The sequence below is a fragment of the Periplaneta americana genome, chromosome 4 (genome assembly GCF_040183065.1).
Source record: "Periplaneta americana isolate PAMFEO1 chromosome 4, P.americana_PAMFEO1_priV1, whole genome shotgun sequence".
NCBI classification, from domain to species: domain Eukaryota; kingdom Metazoa; phylum Arthropoda; class Insecta; order Blattodea; family Blattidae; genus Periplaneta; species Periplaneta americana.
Window position 1 is genome coordinate 40,863,181 of NC_091120.1, and position 19,431 is coordinate 40,882,611.

General features: G+C 35.3%; 1 protein-coding gene across 1 annotated transcript; it reads right to left on the reverse strand.

Annotated features, from left to right (window-relative positions):
* Window positions 1–160: 160 nt before the first annotated feature.
* On the reverse strand, window positions 161–17,861 carry LOC138697743 (odorant receptor coreceptor-like). The gene is made up of 6 exons (XM_069823230.1): window positions 15,468–17,861; window positions 11,417–11,591; window positions 11,241–11,340; window positions 4,505–4,606; window positions 2,497–2,652; window positions 161–259 (listed from the first exon to the last, which is right to left on the reverse strand). The coding sequence occupies exons 1-6, from the start codon at window positions 16,288–16,290 to the stop codon at window positions 203–205; spliced, it is 1,413 nt and encodes a 470-aa protein (XP_069679331.1). The 5' UTR covers window positions 16,291–17,861; the 3' UTR covers window positions 161–202.
* Between the last annotated feature and the right edge of the window lie 1,570 nt (window positions 17,862–19,431).

A 19,431-nucleotide genomic window follows, 5' to 3' on the forward strand; every position in this document is an offset into this window, starting at 1 on the left:
ATTTCTCTTCATTGTAGTGCGTCAAAGTGTGATCGTTTTTTTCAAAACTAGCTTTCTGCTGTAATTGAGAGTTACAGCAAAACGTGCTTACTATAGTGTTTTGTCTCTCCTGTAAAATTTAGTTTTTATTCAGTTAGCAAATTTTGCAAAAACGGCCCTCAATTATAATAAACTGAGTTCTTAGTATAAGATGTGTAGATCTCTACTCTTCTTGGAGTTGCTTCAGAAGAGCCAAATAGGAATATGACGTCTTCATCATCTGAAAAAAATTGAGTGAACAAATTTTAGGGACCATACTATACATTGGTAGCTTAGAAAGAGTCGAAGGTATCTTTTGGTCTGCCAGAAACCCTGCTTAAGTTCAAACTTGTACGAATTAATTTTCAAAAAACCACTGTATCCCTTTCCATTGCGGAAATAAGGCGAAGAAAAAGGAATGTACAGCCAGCGCCAGCATTTTTGGCGGCTGCTCTTGAATACAAACCCGGTCAGCGAGCATTTGTTGCTAGTGCAGCTGAGAATGGTACCACCAAAAGGCACGTCACGTCAGCAATTTGCCAATCACAGTTGTCAGTCTTATTGTCCAACTCGCACTTTGCGTTTCTGGCGTGTGTCCTTGAGTACAGTGTCCAGTCAGTGGCATCTGTTGTCAGTTCGGTTGAGAGTGGTACCATCTCCTAAACACAAGTCACCTCAGCAATCTGCCAATCACAATTGTCGGCTTTCTCATCCACAAACTGAGGCAAAGGTAAGATACTCACTCATAAAGTTCCCACTAATTATTTCGTGCGCCAAAAACGGTGGCTTTCTTATAAGTGAACAAGGAGAGAAACTTTTAAAGATCCACTTTATATTTTAAGAAGAGCTCTTTTCCTTCTTTCTCTCCAATCTCTTTCCTTGCCCCAAACATTTTAAAAGCGCAACAGGTCCCTATGATTGAAGATAAATTAATCAGGGAAGAGATCTCTAAAATCTTCTTTTGCCCGATTTATTGGTATTGGGAAATGTCACATGTCAAAATACAAATAAATTATTTTTACCAACATGACATTGATCGCGAGAAGAATTGCGCAGTTTTTAAAATGCATTAAATGTATTCGAATAGACAATACAGCATATTTATTGCAACCCATTTATATTTTCTCTTTTGCGTCATGGAAAAAGATGCGTTTGTTATAATATTAGCATGTGAAGAAACATAGAAGAATTTGGATAAACAACAAATTTTTAGTATTAATATACTGTATATATAGTCTATATAGGCCTACTTTTTTTTTATAAACTATATATATGAAATATTTAGTGCCATTAATACAAGCGAGTTTGAAAAAAATAGGCAAATGCTTACTGTTAGTGAAGACTGAATGGGAAGAAAAGATTAATACATAATGATTCATTTATCTGATCTTGTTTTGTGCGTTTGTTCTTGTTTTCTTGTTATTATAATATTGTATGGTGTATGAGTGTTAAGATACAGGATAGTGATTTGTTTAGATATTATTATAATGAATATGTTATGTTTAAGTGTTTGCTTACTATATTAGTTTTAGTGATACTACTAAAGTGAGTTCTCTGTAGTAGCTGTGCAGGTATATGTCATAGAGCAGCGGTCATCAGCATAGCAGCAATGAAACTATAATTATTTTTGTAATATGCCTTAATAGCAAAAGCACGTTGTTCACCCGTCCAAAGATCCATTATACACAAATGCTATTGAATGAAGAATAGATTGTTGCATGTAACAATGAATATACCTGGCGACAACAGCCGAAAAGACACGAATGTGAAAATCGCCCGTTTCATTGGCTCATCTTGTATTTAGGGTATCCAACCCTCCCGTATTTCCCGGGATATCCCGTATTTCCCCCCTAATTTTTAACAATCTCCTTGCTCTCCCCCTAATTTTTAACAATATCCCTGCTCTCGTATTTTTCTTCTCTTCGAACAATTTTCTCCCCTATTTTTGCGTGATGTAAAAATTTTAATTCTAAAAATTTTATTTTGCTGTGAATGATGATTGTTTTATATGATGAATTTTGTTGTTCAAGAGATGCATTAAAATGTGCAGTCTTTAGCTATAGAACTTAATGCTTGCCAAGAATGTGTTTTGGTGCTCACCCGTTTAAGATCAAACAGTGTTAGTGTTATGCATTTGGAAAACTGGCTAGTTTTTCTCTAAGCATAGCATAGTAATGCTCATACAATGGCGATAGTTAGACAGATGTTCGAAACATGAGCACGGCACATTCAGAGCTAAAAACTGCAGCCGTCTTCTACGCGAGACAAAATCTGTCTCAAAATATTCTTATTTGAAGCCCAGCTGCCGATGTGTAGAATAAAGTTGTTTTTTAGTAACTCAACCGAATAATTTGTCTATTTTGTATGTGAAATTTTATCGATTCCTTAGTCTCCCGTATTTTCTTTTAAAAAGTTGGTAATCTTACTTTTTATTTGTTACTTGAATATTTTGATTGAAGTCTGAATTGTTTTACTTACGGATGCAAATAGCGGCCAGGATACAGTCCCAAATTTGCCCGCTGTGATCTGCATGGGTCGCTGTGCTCGCATGATGATCATCTTGATCGAGATCTTGACGCTGTCTGAGTAGCCGTACCAGTCGCTGTTGTATGCAGCGTTGTGAACTTCCTCGCTCTAACAAGAGAAAAATCGATTCTGTGTTATCTTGGTTGCTGAAAGACATTCTATCCTCAACTAAGAAATAAATTAATATTTCGCCTTTTATAAGATGAGGTCGTAAATGAAAAACGAGATAGGCTATATTAATGACGTTCAAACCAATTTCTGTGTTTTTAAGTAGGACTATATCTATGAGCTCGGATCATTATAGAGGCTGCACTTCGGTCTATGGTTCTATGCGATAAAGGAAAATAATAGTAGCGAAAACCACTGTAGAGTAGTCTCGATTATCCGACCTTCGGTTATCCGATATTCCGTATTATTCGTCACGTTCGTGGTAGATCTCGCAGCAAAAAAACTTCAATCACCAGTCAAGCAAGAATTAATGACACATTTTTCTTAAAAACTGTATTGTAAAGGTTTATAATTACTGTGGGATACTGTGTTCTCATTGTTAATTAAGGTTTTGTTCTACTTTTTTATTCAGCAAGTAAAATATTTTATTAAAACACCTTTTTAAAACATATTTCATTGCTACTCTGCATTTTCCAAAATTTTTCCTTATCCGATCTCTTCCAGATACAGTTTAGATCGGATAATCGGGACTCTACTGTAATTATTTAAAAGCAGACTTACAACGATGATACTGTATTGTCATAAAGCAAGGAAACGAAGTCGCACACTCCATTTATTCCCCTGGCGACGCTCGAAGGTAACGTCATTTTAGTCCACGTTACAGCATTCCACTAAATCTATCACGGGAGCCTATTGTGTAACATACTCGTGTTTTGGTGTCATTTTAAAGCGCTTGAAGAGATATACCTAATAGAATACAAATTTACTTTATTCGCAAGGAAATTAATTACATACCGGGTGTTCAGTTCAAAGTGTGTCATGGCTCGCTGTATGCCGTCATGTGGCTAGTCGTTGAGCCTAGAGAATTCAATCTTCCTACACTTCCGCAGAGGTGTATTACTTATGTGCCAGAGAAGTTGCCTAGTAAGTACGGCGTTCATTCAGAAGAGTACTTACGGATACGTACGGTAACGCCGGTATTGGCAGGAATGTGAACTGTTTCGAAACATCTACTGAGGTGAGTTTTTTCTTACTGTCGGGATATGTGGAGAGGGTTAAGACGATTACTTACGAATTTGTTGACATTAACTTCGACGGTCAACATGGACACGGAGCATCTGATTTGTATTGTGGAATGTTGCCGTACGTAACCGAAGTACGATTTGCCCGCGCAAAACACAGTTCGAAAGAGGTTGTGGTAGCACACAGACCGTACAGACCGCCATCTGTTGCTACGACGTTCAAGTTATACCGTACACGTTCTCAAGTTCAGATTGAACGCCTTGATTAATAGGCAACTTCTCTGACACAAAAGCTGAAACTCGCTTCAAATCGCTGACTCATCAACAGTGACGTCATGACACACTTTGAAATGAACACCCAGTATATATAAGTTATGTACTTTTTTTTTTCAAGAAGAAAAGAACGTTTTTCACCCGTCCAACGATCCATTATAAGCAAATGCTTACGAATGAAGACTAGATTGTTGCATGTAACAATTTGAATACCCGACAAGAGCCAAAAAAAAAAAAAAAAAAAAAAAAAAAAACACGAATCTGAACATCGCCCATTTCATTGGCTTACCTTGCATTTGACGTAAAAACTTTTCAGACTTTGAGTAGGCTATGGAGACTTTATGAACGCACTGTAGAAGAAATTTGTAATTTACTTAAAATCTCCTGCAGATAAGACTAGAGTTTTAGGACGGGAAGCTCACATCTGTCTTCGTGGGGGGAGGTTTTGTAACTTTTTTTCTTCAATTAGGTTTTAAAATACATCGCAGCTGTCCTACCTGCGTCATCAGGTTTGATCCAAACATGCAATATAATGCTAACTGGAAAACGCAGCACGTCAAGAAGATCATCGTGGTGACAAAGGTAGAGTCCAGCGGAACCTATAAAGCAAGATATTGTACAGTGAGGTTATTTGAAGTGATTGTAAAGCGTCAGCGTTTATTCTTGAGTCATGTTGGTATCACTTGTGAGGTTCAGACCTGTCTTCGAACAGTTGACTAAACAACAACAAAGGCATAGAAACTAAATTATTTAATATAGACATCATCATTGATTGCAGCATATGTTATAAATGTTACCCATCCGTCCTTCGCGTCGCTTCAGACTATTGTCACTAACGATTGTAAATTTTTAAATAGGAATATTTGCATTTTCTGCGCATACTGGATGTTGGATAAGTAATTTGCTTACAAGCTCTGAGAAGTTATAGATGTAAAAAGAACAAGATTTGTCGTCGATACATGGTGCTAAATTTCGTTTTAAATCGCCTCACCTTGGTAATTGCTTTCCTGAAAAATGAATCGATTGATTGGCTACCACGTTCTCCAGACGTCGATTGTAAATATCCTGTCTATAAAATACCAGTGGGATAAATCGTAATAAAGCGAACGCCAGTAGGGGAAGTTATCCCCACCCACATGAAATGTGCATTCGACACAACACTAGCCTATCACGTTGAGTGTCTGATGAACCAGTAGGGGAAAAGTGGAAGGGGTCGTGGGCGGAGCTTCTACGTTCGCTATATTGCGATTTGCCCTACCAGGGAACAGCGAAGGGGAATTTTTATCGAAAATCTTAGCCGCTTGTGATGCCATGGAAACGAAACTAAGTATCTTTGATAGAATTTGAGTCAGAAGAGCGACGTTGCAATATCTTCGACCTCGAGATTGGGCGCCACTTTTAGAATCTCCTCTGAACCATACTAAAACACACACACCGAGAAATTAAGTGCTTTGTCTTAATGGAAATTAGCAGCTAACTCCTCCCTTCCCACAATACAAGCGAGCAAGTGCGGTTGTCTAACAGTCAGGCGTATATGACGTTCCTAACTGCATAACGTCGTACTGGTGCGCCGCTAGGTTCAGTTCATTAGTGCACTTGACACATTTATTACTTCTCAAAGTTTGAAACAAACTCTCTTCAACATTCAACATACCGTATATATTACGTACAATTCTTCTGTTATATGAGGATAATACAGGGCAATTATGCGCATTTTCTTGCTTAGTACTAGTCTCATTAAGTTGATCTTCAGGCTCTTTAAACTTTTTGCAAACATTTTTTATAGTTTGTCTATGCTTCACATAGACATCTCATATGGAAAACAGTGTTCTTATTGTATTATCTTACAGATTCTGTTTTAACATACGTATAATGTAAAAAAGAAACTTTTTGTTCAGTAGTATATTTATGCCGTTATAGTATAAACCAGTCCTCGCAGTAGAAGGGAAGGGAAAATGAAATAAAATACCCCCGCCCATGTCCTTTCCGCTTCACAGCTTTAGAAACGAACACATAGTAAAGCACTCTGCATCAGTGGTGGATTTTAGACGATTAGCGAGAGCCGAAAGCTGTGATGCAAGCCTTATACAATCCGTCACTCAGCAATGCTTGCCTTTAGGTCTACTCGTATTGGTCCGATACATAACTGTCTCTGCCTGGGAATGTGGAATGGGGAGTTAAGGGATAGTCTGCAGTACCTCAACTGAGGTATTAACGTCCAGGCCTGATATAAACTAATAGATCAATTCTGTAGTGCTCGGGAAAAGTGGCACAAGTCAAAAATGTTAATTTTACAGGAGAAGGAAAAAAACTGTCTTCACACTGATTTATGTCGATTTGATTTTCTTTTGTATGAATTATTGTAATGGGAGAAATACTTACGTCTCTTTTCCCAAGCGAGCAGATGTTCCGTAAGTTGTCAATGAATTAATAAAACATGTTTGTGGAAACTGACTTATGCCACTTTTCCCAAGCACTGCAGAGTTCATAATTCAGTGAGTCTGAATTTAAACAGCAATATGACACAGTAAAACGTCTGAAAGTAAACTGCAGTACCGCTTTATTTCATGATACAGGATTTTAATACTACTAAACCAAATTCATAACTTTTACTAACATTTTAACTAACCTTACTATATTATAATGGTAAACATCTATTCCTCACTATTCTTCAAGGCCTAGGTCTAATTGGTCTATATTACGTCTCTAGTTTAAATGCATGTATGCATTAATACTGTACAACAGTGGCGGCTTCTCAAGGGGGTTGCAGGTTTGTACACCCCCCAGTAATGTTGCTAATCTCTCAGCTTTGTTGCTATTAAAAATATAATTTTATTTTACAATTTTCATTCATGATTATCTGCAGCTGGCGTCTTGTTTTGTACGTCTGCAGGAGCCTCCGAGCCTCTTGGTTTGCAGAGATGTTGAAAACCTATGTAAGGCAGTTTATAGAGATGTTCGGCTAGTGCGGGGACAGGGGGGTTAGAGGCGTGATCTACTGCTTTCCTCTTGAGAACGGTTTGTCGCACCACCAGACATGGACACCAACGTCAGTGCAGAAGAAACTAAATTCACTGGAAAAGTATCTGTTTCAACTAGACATTTGCCCGAAGTAATAAGCATGAAAAATTTATTCATTCGGCTTGTACAATGAACAGTCGCATATTTCGCATATTACTTTCTCAATCTACATGCACATAAACGGCACAATACATAAAGGAGCTTGTATTTTGCTTTAAAGTTCTAAGAGTTGTCGTTCTGACAATAGGTGCTGCTATCTCCCGACAGCCTACGAAAGCTGCATTTGAATTTTATGAACGAAAACTTTGCACATGGTACTTTGTAGCATTCTGATGACGATTCTATACTCAATTGTTTTTCATGATCGTACTTGTGGAGTGAATATGTGTGATTTTCTTTAAATGTGTTGAAATTATTTTGTGTTGTGGCATTAGTAAATATAACATTATGAACGCATGACGGTTTTTTAAATGGCAATACTGTAGACTGGTATGTAATTTTAGCGTATTTTCATTTCAATAGGTTAAACTAAATATGAACAACGTAGCATCCCTGATTTCAACGAGTTTTACCTCATTAAGATTGGAGGAAAAATTAGAGATAAAAAGATTGGGAAGGCCTACACCTTCATTAAACATATGCCAGGAAATTAAGAGCAAGAGTAGGAACTTCGTGAGAAAATTTAACCCTGATATATATAATAAAAATGACTGGATATGTGGCTGCAGTGAAAGAAATGCTCTGTTTTGTTTCCCGTGTTTGTTATTCGGAGGTGGCAGGGAAGAAGCTTGGGTTAAGAAGGGCGTGACTGATATAAATCATCTCCATGACAGGATAAAAAAACATGAAAATTCTTCCATTCACATTACAAACGTTCTGAATCTCATTATTCTTGTAAATACTAATATTGCTGCTCAATTGGATTCTAGTTACTGAAGAACAATTGAACTACACAATCAAAAAGTAACGAATAATAGGTATATTTTGAATATTATAATAAATTGTATTCGATTTTGTGGTTCTTTAGAATTAGCCCTCAGGGGCATGATGAAAGTGAAACATCTTCCAACCCAGGAGTATTTCGTGCTTTAATTAACTTTAGTGCTGAACTGGATGGAGCTTTGAAATCGCACCTTGAAAAAGCTACAGTATTTAAAGGGACATCAAAGACAATACAAAACGAACTGTTGCAGTGTATTTTAGAAGTATGTCAGGATGAAATTTCCGTGGAGATAAAAAATGCAGATTATGTATCTGTAATTGCAGATGAGACAACTGATATATCTTGCACATTTCAAATGTCAATTATTTTCCGATATATAGTTAATGGGAAACCGGTTGAAAGGTTTTGGAATTTTCTAACTCCACGTAATCATGATGCTAAATCTCTGGCATCTTGCATTGTTACTGAGATTAATCGCCATCTTGAAGGGGATCCCAATAAGCTCATAGCACAGACATATGATGGGGCAAACGTCATGAGAGGCTCTTCTAATGGAGTACAAGCGATTGTCAAAGAAACTTTTCCAAAGGCTTCTTACATTCACTGCCACGCACATCAACTGAACCTTATTATGTTGCATGCTTCGTCAGTAAACAGGAATGTGAAAATATTCTTTGCGAATCTACAAGGGATATTAGTTTCATTTTGGGGATGCCGATAAGCTTAATGTTTTACAGTGTCAGTTTTTATTTCCACCTTTGCTTATCTTATATACATATGAGATAAGCAAAGGTGGAAATAAAAACTGACATTGTAATACAAGGGATATGTTCTTTCTTTTCGAACTCGACACAAAGAACAGCAGTTCTTGATGAAATCGTGAAAAAACGTTTGCCTCGTTCAGTTCAGGCTAGATGGAATTTTCAATCGAGGTCTGTGAACACTGTTTTTGAATACAGAGAAGAGCTCATTGAATGTATGAAGACCCTTCTTGAAAGTGACGAAGTCAGCAGCAATAGTACCATTCAGCAAGCCTTTGGATATGTTGAAATGTTGAGCAATCAGAATTTTGTTTTTTGGCTGACATTTTTTCATAAAATAATGCCTTTTATAGACATTCTATATAACCAGCTACAAAAGCGTGAAATTGATCCAGCATGGGTAAAAGTTCAAATTGAATGTTTCGAAAGTGAAATTGTGAAAATTAGAGAATCAGTAGATGAGCTATTCCAGACTCTTTCGGCACATGAAAATAAAAGGATGAGACATGAAGAAAGTGAAAAATCCGTAAGACAGAGGGAAGAAAAAGAAGTTTGTGATATAATTATATGTGAAGTGAAAGAACGATTTAAATTTACAGGACATCTGACAGCAACATCTTTGTTTCTGCCAGAGAGATTCTCGGATTATTATTTAAATTTCCCAGAAAAACTATTTCAATTTTCTAGTGAATGCTACACATTTCTAGATGCAAAGAAACTAAAAACAGAACTTTCAGTGCTCTATGGAATGGAACAATTCAGGATTATGTCCAGTGCTTTAGGTCTCTTAGATTTCATAAGACAAAACAATCTTTGTGATACACTAAGTGAATGCTTCAAACTGTTAAGTATGCTAGTAACAATGCCCATGACAACATCAGAAGCAGAAAGGTGTTTTTCTACCCTGAAGAAGATTAAGACATTCCTTAGGAACACCATGTCTCAAGAAAGACTATCTGCTTTGGCGATGTTGTCCATTGAACGCGACTTCATCATGGCTATTCCAGACTTCAATCAGAGGGTCATTGAGAAGTTTGCAAGCAGCAAGGAAAGACGGATGGACTTTCTGTATAAATAGGTATGCTTGTATTTAGTCATTTTACTTATTAATTGCATATAAATTAGCTTTATATTTATACGCCCTCAGGTATACACGGCTTTAAAGTTTAAAGAAAAGTATGTTTAACTCCTCTTCAATATCCATTGTGCACCACTATATTTTCAAACCACCAGCCGCCACTGCTGTACAAACAAACATACATATATACATACATACACATACATACATACACATACATACACATACATACATACATACATACATACATACATACATACATACATACATACATACATACATACATACATACATACATACATACATACATACATACATACATACATACATACGTACATACATAGGTTAAAAGTCAGAATTAAGTGATAAGGGTAAAAAATAGGTTACTTACATTCTGTAAATAAGCTACAATATTAGAGGGTATAATTTATCTGAAAATAGGCTGATCAAGAGATAGTAAATATGTAAATACTGTAAATATTTTAATGCTAGAATATGTAAATAGATTCTTGTACTTCATAGGTTAGGAATAGGAAAATAAGTTAGATTAAGAAGTACCAATATTATCTTGGCAGTTACACATAGTAGATGAACTACACTAATCCATATTTAATCTAGAATGGCAACATAATAATATATAATGTAAATGGATTATGTACTTGAAGGTAAACCTAGGCATGTAGTATTACTTTCCATTTGTAATGGAACATGCTGCTCAAAAAAGGAATACATACATACATACATACATACATACATACATACATACATACATACATACATACATACATACATACATACATACATACATACATACATACATGAATTGTTGCAAAACGATTAGAATATGTAATGGAAAATACGCGTCACTTCTTGACGCCGACTATTTTGCTATTTTGTATGTTTACAAAAAAATCTGTTATAATTTTCCATTTACTCCAAGTTTTCCTAATTCATTCATTTAAAGCTCCTGCACTCTATTTAAAGCACAAAATAACATACAACATATTCAGTAATAATTATGATTCGAAATGCCAGTGAATGGCATCGCAAAGTGGCTCAGCTTTAACTTAGTTTGCTACTTCTAAAACATATAATCGAGATTCAATGCCTACTTAGGATATTGTGTCAGAATTTTGGTGTATAGAACACGCATTGGGCTGATATCCTACTAGTTTCTTGTAGTACTCTCAATCCACCAGATCTCCATATTCAGCACATCATCATCATCATCATAGTCCCATAATCATCGTCATTATTGTCGTCATTATCATCATCATCATCATCATCGTCATCATCATCATCATCATCATCATCATCATCATCTCATTTAACTGCTTTAGTTTAAAGAGACTGCACATGTTTAAATGAAGATGTACATCAACGAAACCTGTGCAAACACGTTCTCTATGTCAATTAGTACTGTTACTCACCATCATAGCCTCGAACCCAATGAAGCAAATCAAAATGGACGCAGTTATACACTGGACAAAAAAAATCGTTTTCCATAGTTCACTCAGTCTTCTAGAACTCCTGTAAATGTAAGATATTAATTTATATTGATGCAGAAATGTTTGAAGTTTTTATATAAAGTAAGAATGGTACTTACTCAATAAGGGACTGGTGATGTCTTATGCACTCCATTATGTAAATCTCTTCTTCTCTGAAAATATTTGTTTTTAAGTTTGATGGAATTTCGATGCTTTGTTCCCATTTCTCCTTTGATATTAACTCCAAATGATCTGTTTGAAGTGAAGGTGGTGGCGTTTCGTCCGCTGCAGTTTCTATGGGAAACGAATTCAAACCATATTTTTACAAGGTAAATTGCCGTACATAAATGTAAAGTGATATTTTCGATCTGGAACAATTAATTATAAGCTGATTTTAGACGGTCATTCCTAACAAAGACTGGAAAACAGTCTCAAATACAACAATCAACTGGGGTGAAATTGGTCAGAAAATACAGAGAGTTATTTAGCATTACTCTAATAGAGTTAGGCCTATATTACTTTTAATTTTTTTCTTTGAGAATTGTTAATAACACAGTTAAAACATTAGATAAAGTCATTTGGGGTAACTTTGTACAACTTCTATCAAATTTTTATACTTACCTAAAATAGTATCCATTGAAATTGATGTTTAAAAAAATCATGTTTTAAATTGGTGAAATTTGATATTCAGTGGTGGTAGAAAGTTAAAGTGCTAATTGGGGTACCTTTGTACCACATATGTTTTCCTATTAAATTCTCTATATTCCCCTTCATATTCAAGGCAACTTTTGACCGTACAATAAGAAAATATATGAAGTTTTATTTCATATGAAGTCACAAAAAAGTTTATTGAAAACGTAGAATATTTACTGTAACAATAAAGTATACTAGCACTATAACAGAAAGTATAAACACAAATGTTATGTGTTTATTACCTACATTTTTGTTTGATATATGTTATTTTCCATTTCTATAATAAAATTCCTTACAGTCTTAACATAATCAGCTCAATGGAGAATCTTTTTAACCTCTTTCCATCTAAAAATTTCAACGCATTATGGAAATCTGAGAAGAGTGTAAAAACTAGAACAGTAGTTGAATAAACAAGGTCAAAGAAACTTAATTAATAAGCAAACTAAGCGGGACTTAGTAAAAAAATTAATTCTTCAATATAAACTTTATGGGTGCTATTCATAGACATTTCGCTAGCCCGCGCTACGAGCGTGCTAAACAGGATTCATATCATATCATATCGCTAACACTGGTTTATGAATACGAAAAACGTTAGTTCGCTGATCATCCACCGAAAGCTCGCGCTAAGAATGTCTATGAATAGGGCCCAAAATGTTTCTGTAGTAGATCTAGTAGTTATGTGTTATATTAATTTTATGTAATAATTGTCTCGTGTTATTTAATGAAAAATTAATTATGTTTATTTATAATCAAATTTAAATGTTTATAATAGAATCAATGTTATCACGAGATTATTATTGTATTTTTAAAAAAGAGAGGATGAGCATTAAAATTTATAATAATTATAGCTGTAAGATAAAATTATATAGAGTGATTCAGAAGGTAAGGTCAACCGGTGAGGAAATGATTCAGGACAACATTTGGAGCAGGAAAGTTCTTTGTCACTTCTATTTATTTGTAACCGTTTCAGAATTGCAACAGGTCAATTATTCACAACTATGTTGAGTTATTTACAATAATTACTAATTTACAGTACTTCATTGGAGCAGCTGTTCAAAATGTCTTCCGTTTGCACGTTGAACATGCCTGAGCGCGTTCTCTTACTGCGCAGTGCACAAGATCTAACAGCCCGTTTCGTAGTCTGATGTCTGTTACAGGTGGATTAATTCGTTGGAGCAAATGATCCCTGTCTCTATTCTCCGTAGTGTACACCTTTTCTTTCATAAAGCCCCATACAAAGAAATCCACAAGCGTTAAGACAGGGGACCGTGATGTCCAATCACAACATTTCACGGCGTGTGTTCCAATGTCATTCCATCAATGGTGAAAATCATGCTTTGTAAATAAACCTATATCAAACCAAATGACGGTAAATTAATCTACGTAAGTATCATGAGATGTGAATTAACTGTTTGACCTGTTGTAACCCTGATACGGTTGCAAATAAATAATACTGACGAAGGACTTTCCTGCTCTAAATGTCGTCCTGAATCATCTCCTCACTGGTTGACCTTACCTTTTGAATCACCTTTATACTTACAATATAAAGTTGAAAATCGTTCTTAAACCAGCTACTATAAACAGAATGCAATATTTGAGCCGTTCAGAGCAGAAGTGGTGTAAGTCAAAATCGGGTAATGAGGTTTAAAGTAAAAATTCTGTAAAATACAGCGCAAAGTAATAATTAATATGTCCTTCGTGCTATCCACTGACTACTAATAGTTTAAATAAATTGAATATCAATTTTATTTAACTTTATTCCAATCGGTAATTATGTATGGAATTATAGGGTGGGGTAGCTCATTTAAATCCAATTTTAATCCACTTTATTTATTACAGAAGAAAATAATTAAAATATGTCTTCATAAACCTATTGATTTTCCATCTCAAAATTTGTTTCTAGTCTTTAATGTACTTAACGTAAGACATATTTATTATATTGTATTAATAAAATTCATAAATAAAAATCGAAATAATTTTGAATTGTATTCTCATAGTTATAAAACAAAAGCTATGAATTCTTTAAGATTGTTTGAATCAAAATGCAACACTGTTACAGTATTTAATCATAGTAGTAATTTAGGCCCAAGAATATATAACAAATTTATATATAAATATCCTAATCTTGTCAATTCTAATAGTTCTAGTATTAAATTTAAAAAGTTATGTATGGATTTTATAAAAATTGAAAAATTGTGAATTTAAATTTATGTACTATAATTAATTGCACAATAGACATAAGACAAATTGTATTGTATAATTATTAATTTCAATTCAGGAATCCGCCCCTGAGCACGAGTTCTACTCTTTCAGGGGCGAGCTAAAGTTTTTCTGTACATTTTATATTTTATGTTACTATAATTAGCAAAATAATAAATAAATAATACATTGTTACTTTGCGCTGTTTTTTACAGAATGTTTACTTTAACCCTCATTACCCATTTTTTACTTACACCACTTCTGCTCTGAACGGCTCATTTAACCACGTGGAGTCTTAAATGTTCTTCAGGGACCGGAGATAATTCATGGAAAGCAAAGCATAGAGGTCGTAGGTTATGGAGGTGACCTCACAAAGGAAGTATCACACCCAGCATGCCGAAACTTGCCTCGAAACTTTGGTGACACAACCGATGTACTATGAGAAGGTCACGTGAAAAATATTAGTTGCCTGTTTCCACTGCAAGGCCCCGAAATAAACCCTGGAATTTTGCATGTAAGTAATAGAGAAGTGGATACTAGTCGCTACTAGTTGGAATGGACAGCCCTTCCTGTGTGCAAGCCAGTGGAGCGGTGGGTGACAATCAGCAGCGAACAGACTTACAGTACGTGAGTCAAGGTCAGTAATACAAGCGGACGACTACAGGGTCTCGCAAGGACAGAATACCGACGGAAGGAATGCGAATCAAACAATGCGATAAGGAAGAGCGGGCGACAGGAAAGATCACGAGATTACTTTAATGATATTCAATCGATACCATCACTTCTGTCTCTTGTTTATACTTCATTGAGAAGATGGGACGCGAGAGAGTTTACTCCATTTCACACAAGCACTCCACTCCGCTCGCCAGTGAGGCAGGGATGTCCAGCTGCGTCTGGCCACAGAAGGATTCCAGCTTCGATTTCGGGGCCTTGCAATGGAAACAGGCAGCTAATGTTTTGCACGTGATCTTCTCGTAGCACTTCGGTTATGTCACCAAAGTTTCGAGGTAAGTTTCGGCATGTGGGGTGTGATACTTCCCTTGTCAGTCCAAAGATATCACACTTAGGAAATGTGAAATTAAATCTTCTAGTAAAATTGGGAATTGGTACAAAGTTACTCCAAATCACTATAAATCGTCTTTGAAGTGAATACTATAATAATAATAATAATAATAATAATAATAATAATAATAATAATAATAATAATAAGATAAAGTTTTATAATACAATTTTATAGTAATGTTAAAACTATACTATTCTTTCGATTTCAGATTCTACCTTCAACGTCCTCCTGATGTGCGGCTCCCTTCGTCCCTTCTTCGTAGTACAGGCGTCCTTCCTCCTTCATTCTGAGTTTCACATTCCTGGACATGTTGGTGAGTGCATCAGACAGCAACTCAAATTGTCCCGTAATGTAGATGATTATTGTAATGAACATCACATCCGTCGCTATCATGTTCACGCCCTCGATTTGGCACATCACCGTTAACGAGAAGTAAGCTATTTCAAAGCCTGGGGACTGCGACGTATCAAATGGGAACCACGTTTCGACTGGCAGTCGCATTTTGTACAGATATGATGTCTGATTACTTAGTGAGGAATTCGATGTATTCTCTACCTCTTCATAGCCAGCTGTTATAATAGGACCAAGATCCGTGTAGAATATAAATCCAATGCCGATCATTATTGCAAGAGTTGTATTGAAATATTTGGCGTATTTCAGAGAGGATTTAATGACTGTTATTTTCTCAGAAGTGAGTACCTCTCGGTGAATGAAGAAATTACTCTTGACCATATCAATCAAGCGTGCAAGATCGTCCTTTCTAATCATTAACGTATAACGTTTCATTAGAATATTTAAATGTACAAGAAGTAGTATACCCATTTCTACCATATTCTCGAGTTGGTCCAGAGATTTGTATATCTTGATTGGAATTCCGAATGTGAAATACCATATTCCTAATTTCGAAATGAAATAATATGACTTCGAAACCACAGCGCTTGCTTTTGATGTGTGACCAAAAGGCAGAATTCCTGAAATTTTAAGTAATGTTAGCGCTAATTTCATACATCCTTCAATATTCACCTCTTTGTCACTCATTTTGGAACCTGTTCTGGAGCGTATTTCAGAGTCTCTTAAGAATTTTGATACTCTGAAATCTTATCAAAATATCCAGGATGTACCCTTGGGCTGTTTAAAGCGATATAAAGTATTACAGCAATTCAAGGAGCTTCTCGGCCTATTCGAATGACGTACAATGTGTGTAATTACGTATAAGTACCGTTATTTGACGTAGGGCTATGTTTTAATTATGAGTGAACAGGAAAGTTACTTCCATCCGCTATTCCACATTACCTTGCAAATTGCTATTGAAGAATTCATATGATATTCAATAGTGTCAGAGAACTCTAAAAACCATTTAATTACTTCAGTCAATAGACTCTAAAAAAGATATGAGACGGACTTCTGCATAAATTCCCGGTCCATGTAAGCGCTATCTGAAAACGACTCAATATCTAATAGCATTACAAAATATGAATTATTTGGTCATTTAAACACTGTGAAAATCAGTCTTATAAAGTCGTGTTTATATCTAGTGAAAAGTCGAAATGTACAAGTATGTCATCACACGGTCTGACTCATTATTATTATTATTATTATTATTATTATTATTATTATTATTATTATTATTATTATTATTATTATTATTATTCCTAGATTTCAAAAAGGCATATGACTCGGTTTAGAGAGAAGTTTTATATGGTATTCTTATTGAATTTGGTATTCCCAAGAAACTAGTTCGATTAATTAAAATGTGTCTCAGTGACACGTACAGCAGAGTTCGTATAGGTCAGTTTCTGTCAGATGCGTTTCCGATTCACTGTGGGCTAAAGCAAGGAGATGCAATATCACCTTTACTTTTTAACTTTGCTCTAGAGTATGCCATTAGGAAAGTCCAGGATAACAGAGAAGGCTTGGAATTGAACGGGTTACATCAGCTGCTTGTCTATGCGGATGACGTGAATATGTTAGGAGAAAATCCACAAACGATTAGGAAAAACACGGGAATTTTACTGGAATCAAGTAAAGAGATAGGTTTGGAAGTGAATCCCGAAAAGACAAAGTATATGATTATGTCTCGTGACGGGAATATTGTACGAAATGGAAATATAAAAATTGTAAATTTATATTTTGAAGAGGTGGAGAAGTTCAAATATCTTGGAGCAACAGTAACAAATACAAATGATACTCGGGAGGAAGTTAAACACAGAATAAATATGGGAAATGCCTGTTATTATTCGGTTGAGAAGCTTTTATTATCCAGTCTGCTGTCAAAAAATCTGAAAGTTAGAATTTATAAAAGAGTTATATTACCGATTGTTCTTTATGGTTGTGAAACTTGGACTCTCACTTTGAGAGAGGAATATAGGTTAAGGATGTTTGAGAATAAGGTGCTTAGGAAAATATTTGGGGCTAAGAGGGATGAAGTTACAGGAGAATGGAGAAAGTTACACAACACAGAACTGCACGCATTGTGTTCTTCACCTGACATAATTAGGAACATTAAATCCAGACGTTTGAGATGGGCAGGACATGTAGCACGTATGGGCGAATCCAGAAATGCATATAGAGTGTTAGTTGGAAGGCCGGAGGGAAAAAGACCTTTGGGGAGGCCGAGACGTAGATGGGAAGATAATATTAAAATGGATTTGAGGGAGGTGGGATATGATGATAGAGAATGGATTAATCTTGCTCAGGATAGGGACCAATGGCAGGCTTATGTGAGGGCGGCAATGAACCTTCGGGTTCCTTAAAAGCCAGTAAGTAAGTAATTATTATTATTATTATTATTATTATTATTATTATTAATTTTTCAAAGAAATTATATTCACTTACGGAATGCGCGCTGGTTCGAGTCCTCATGGAGGAAGAAATTTTCTCATGAAATTTCGGCGTATATGGGACCGGTGCCTATATATTATACAAATCTAGCTTACGTAAAGCTCTCTGTGAAGCAGACTTGAATAATTTCAAGAAATTTCAAATTCGGTTAAACGAGACTCTAGCGTAAAAATTATTGATCGTTTGGCAGTTTTTGATTGGCAGAACTTACATTATTGAACCGAAACAGAATGAGGACGTCTAACAAACTGAAAGTATAAAATGTTAACAACCTCACTATCTACAGAAGGAGTCATTTAGAAAGAGCGAATACGAATAGACTATTCTATAAACTTCTGGTCAAAAGCAACCGGGAGAAGGACGCCCAAGTAGCACTCAAATGATCATACTTAATCCTTGGTTTTTCTGAACCGACGCATGTGACTTGCGAAGTGCGAGGCTTTAACGGAAGACAGGGGCCGTGAAGATAGGGTTTTAGTGGTGATGATATTGAAGTTGCTGATTATATTTACTTTAATTTAAAACTTCCTAAATATGTTAAATTAATAGTACATTATGCAACGAGCCTATAATGGTAGTAATTAAGACGCAAGTATGATTGTATGATTTTTTCCGAGGCCGAATTTAATTGACCTTGGCATAGAATAAGGTGAACATTACTCTGGTATAACCTGAAAATTGATTTAGAATTGAAAAACGAGATGACAAATTGAATTTATTTGAATATTATTTTACAATCAACTCTAATTATTATAGTAATAAAATATAACCTTCTGCGACAGTATTGGATTTCCAGCCTCCGTGACTTTTCGCTAATTCTCTTTCGATTGCATATCCGAGAATAATCGATACTTGCGGTTTTATAACGGTACAAAGCTGACTTGTCATTGGCTGAACACCTGTAAGCTTACTTGTCATTGGCTGAACACCTGTACTTTAATGACATGCATTAAAGGACTGCTACCAGGTGTATAATTACTACATTTCGGCATGGTCGAGCATAAACATTTTTATATTATTTTATCATAAATTATAATTGTCATTTGATAAGAATTTAAGCGTACCCTGTAAATTAAAATAGTATTTACGATGAGTTATTTATCATAATTTGAATTTATCTGGAAACAGCAACTACTCTCATCACGAAACTGATACTTTGAAATAAAAAAAATATTATTATTATTATAGATTTAATGAAAGATATGAGAAATAATAATTATATAGAGGTTTGAACCGATTAAAATCAAAGTTCTTATAAAAGATCCGACTCTTGGAACGTGTATACAATAGAATTGAGATATTGCTTACCTATCTAGGTGTATCTAATGAGCAGTGAAA

Bases quoted from the DNA above. Each gene is read 5' to 3' on its own strand.
- LOC138697743 (XM_069823230.1), bottom strand. From the start codon at position 16,290: ATGAGTGACAAAGAGGTGAATATTGAAGGATGTATGAAATTAGCGCTA. The intron at 2,653-4,504 runs GTAGGACAGCTG...TTCTCTTGTTAG, and splicing joins GATCAAACCTGATGACGCAG to AGCGAGGAAGTTCACAACGC. The intron at 260-2,496 runs GTAAGTAAAACA...AATTTTTTTCAG, and splicing joins CCTGGCCGCTATTTGCATCC to ATGATGAAGACGTCATATTC.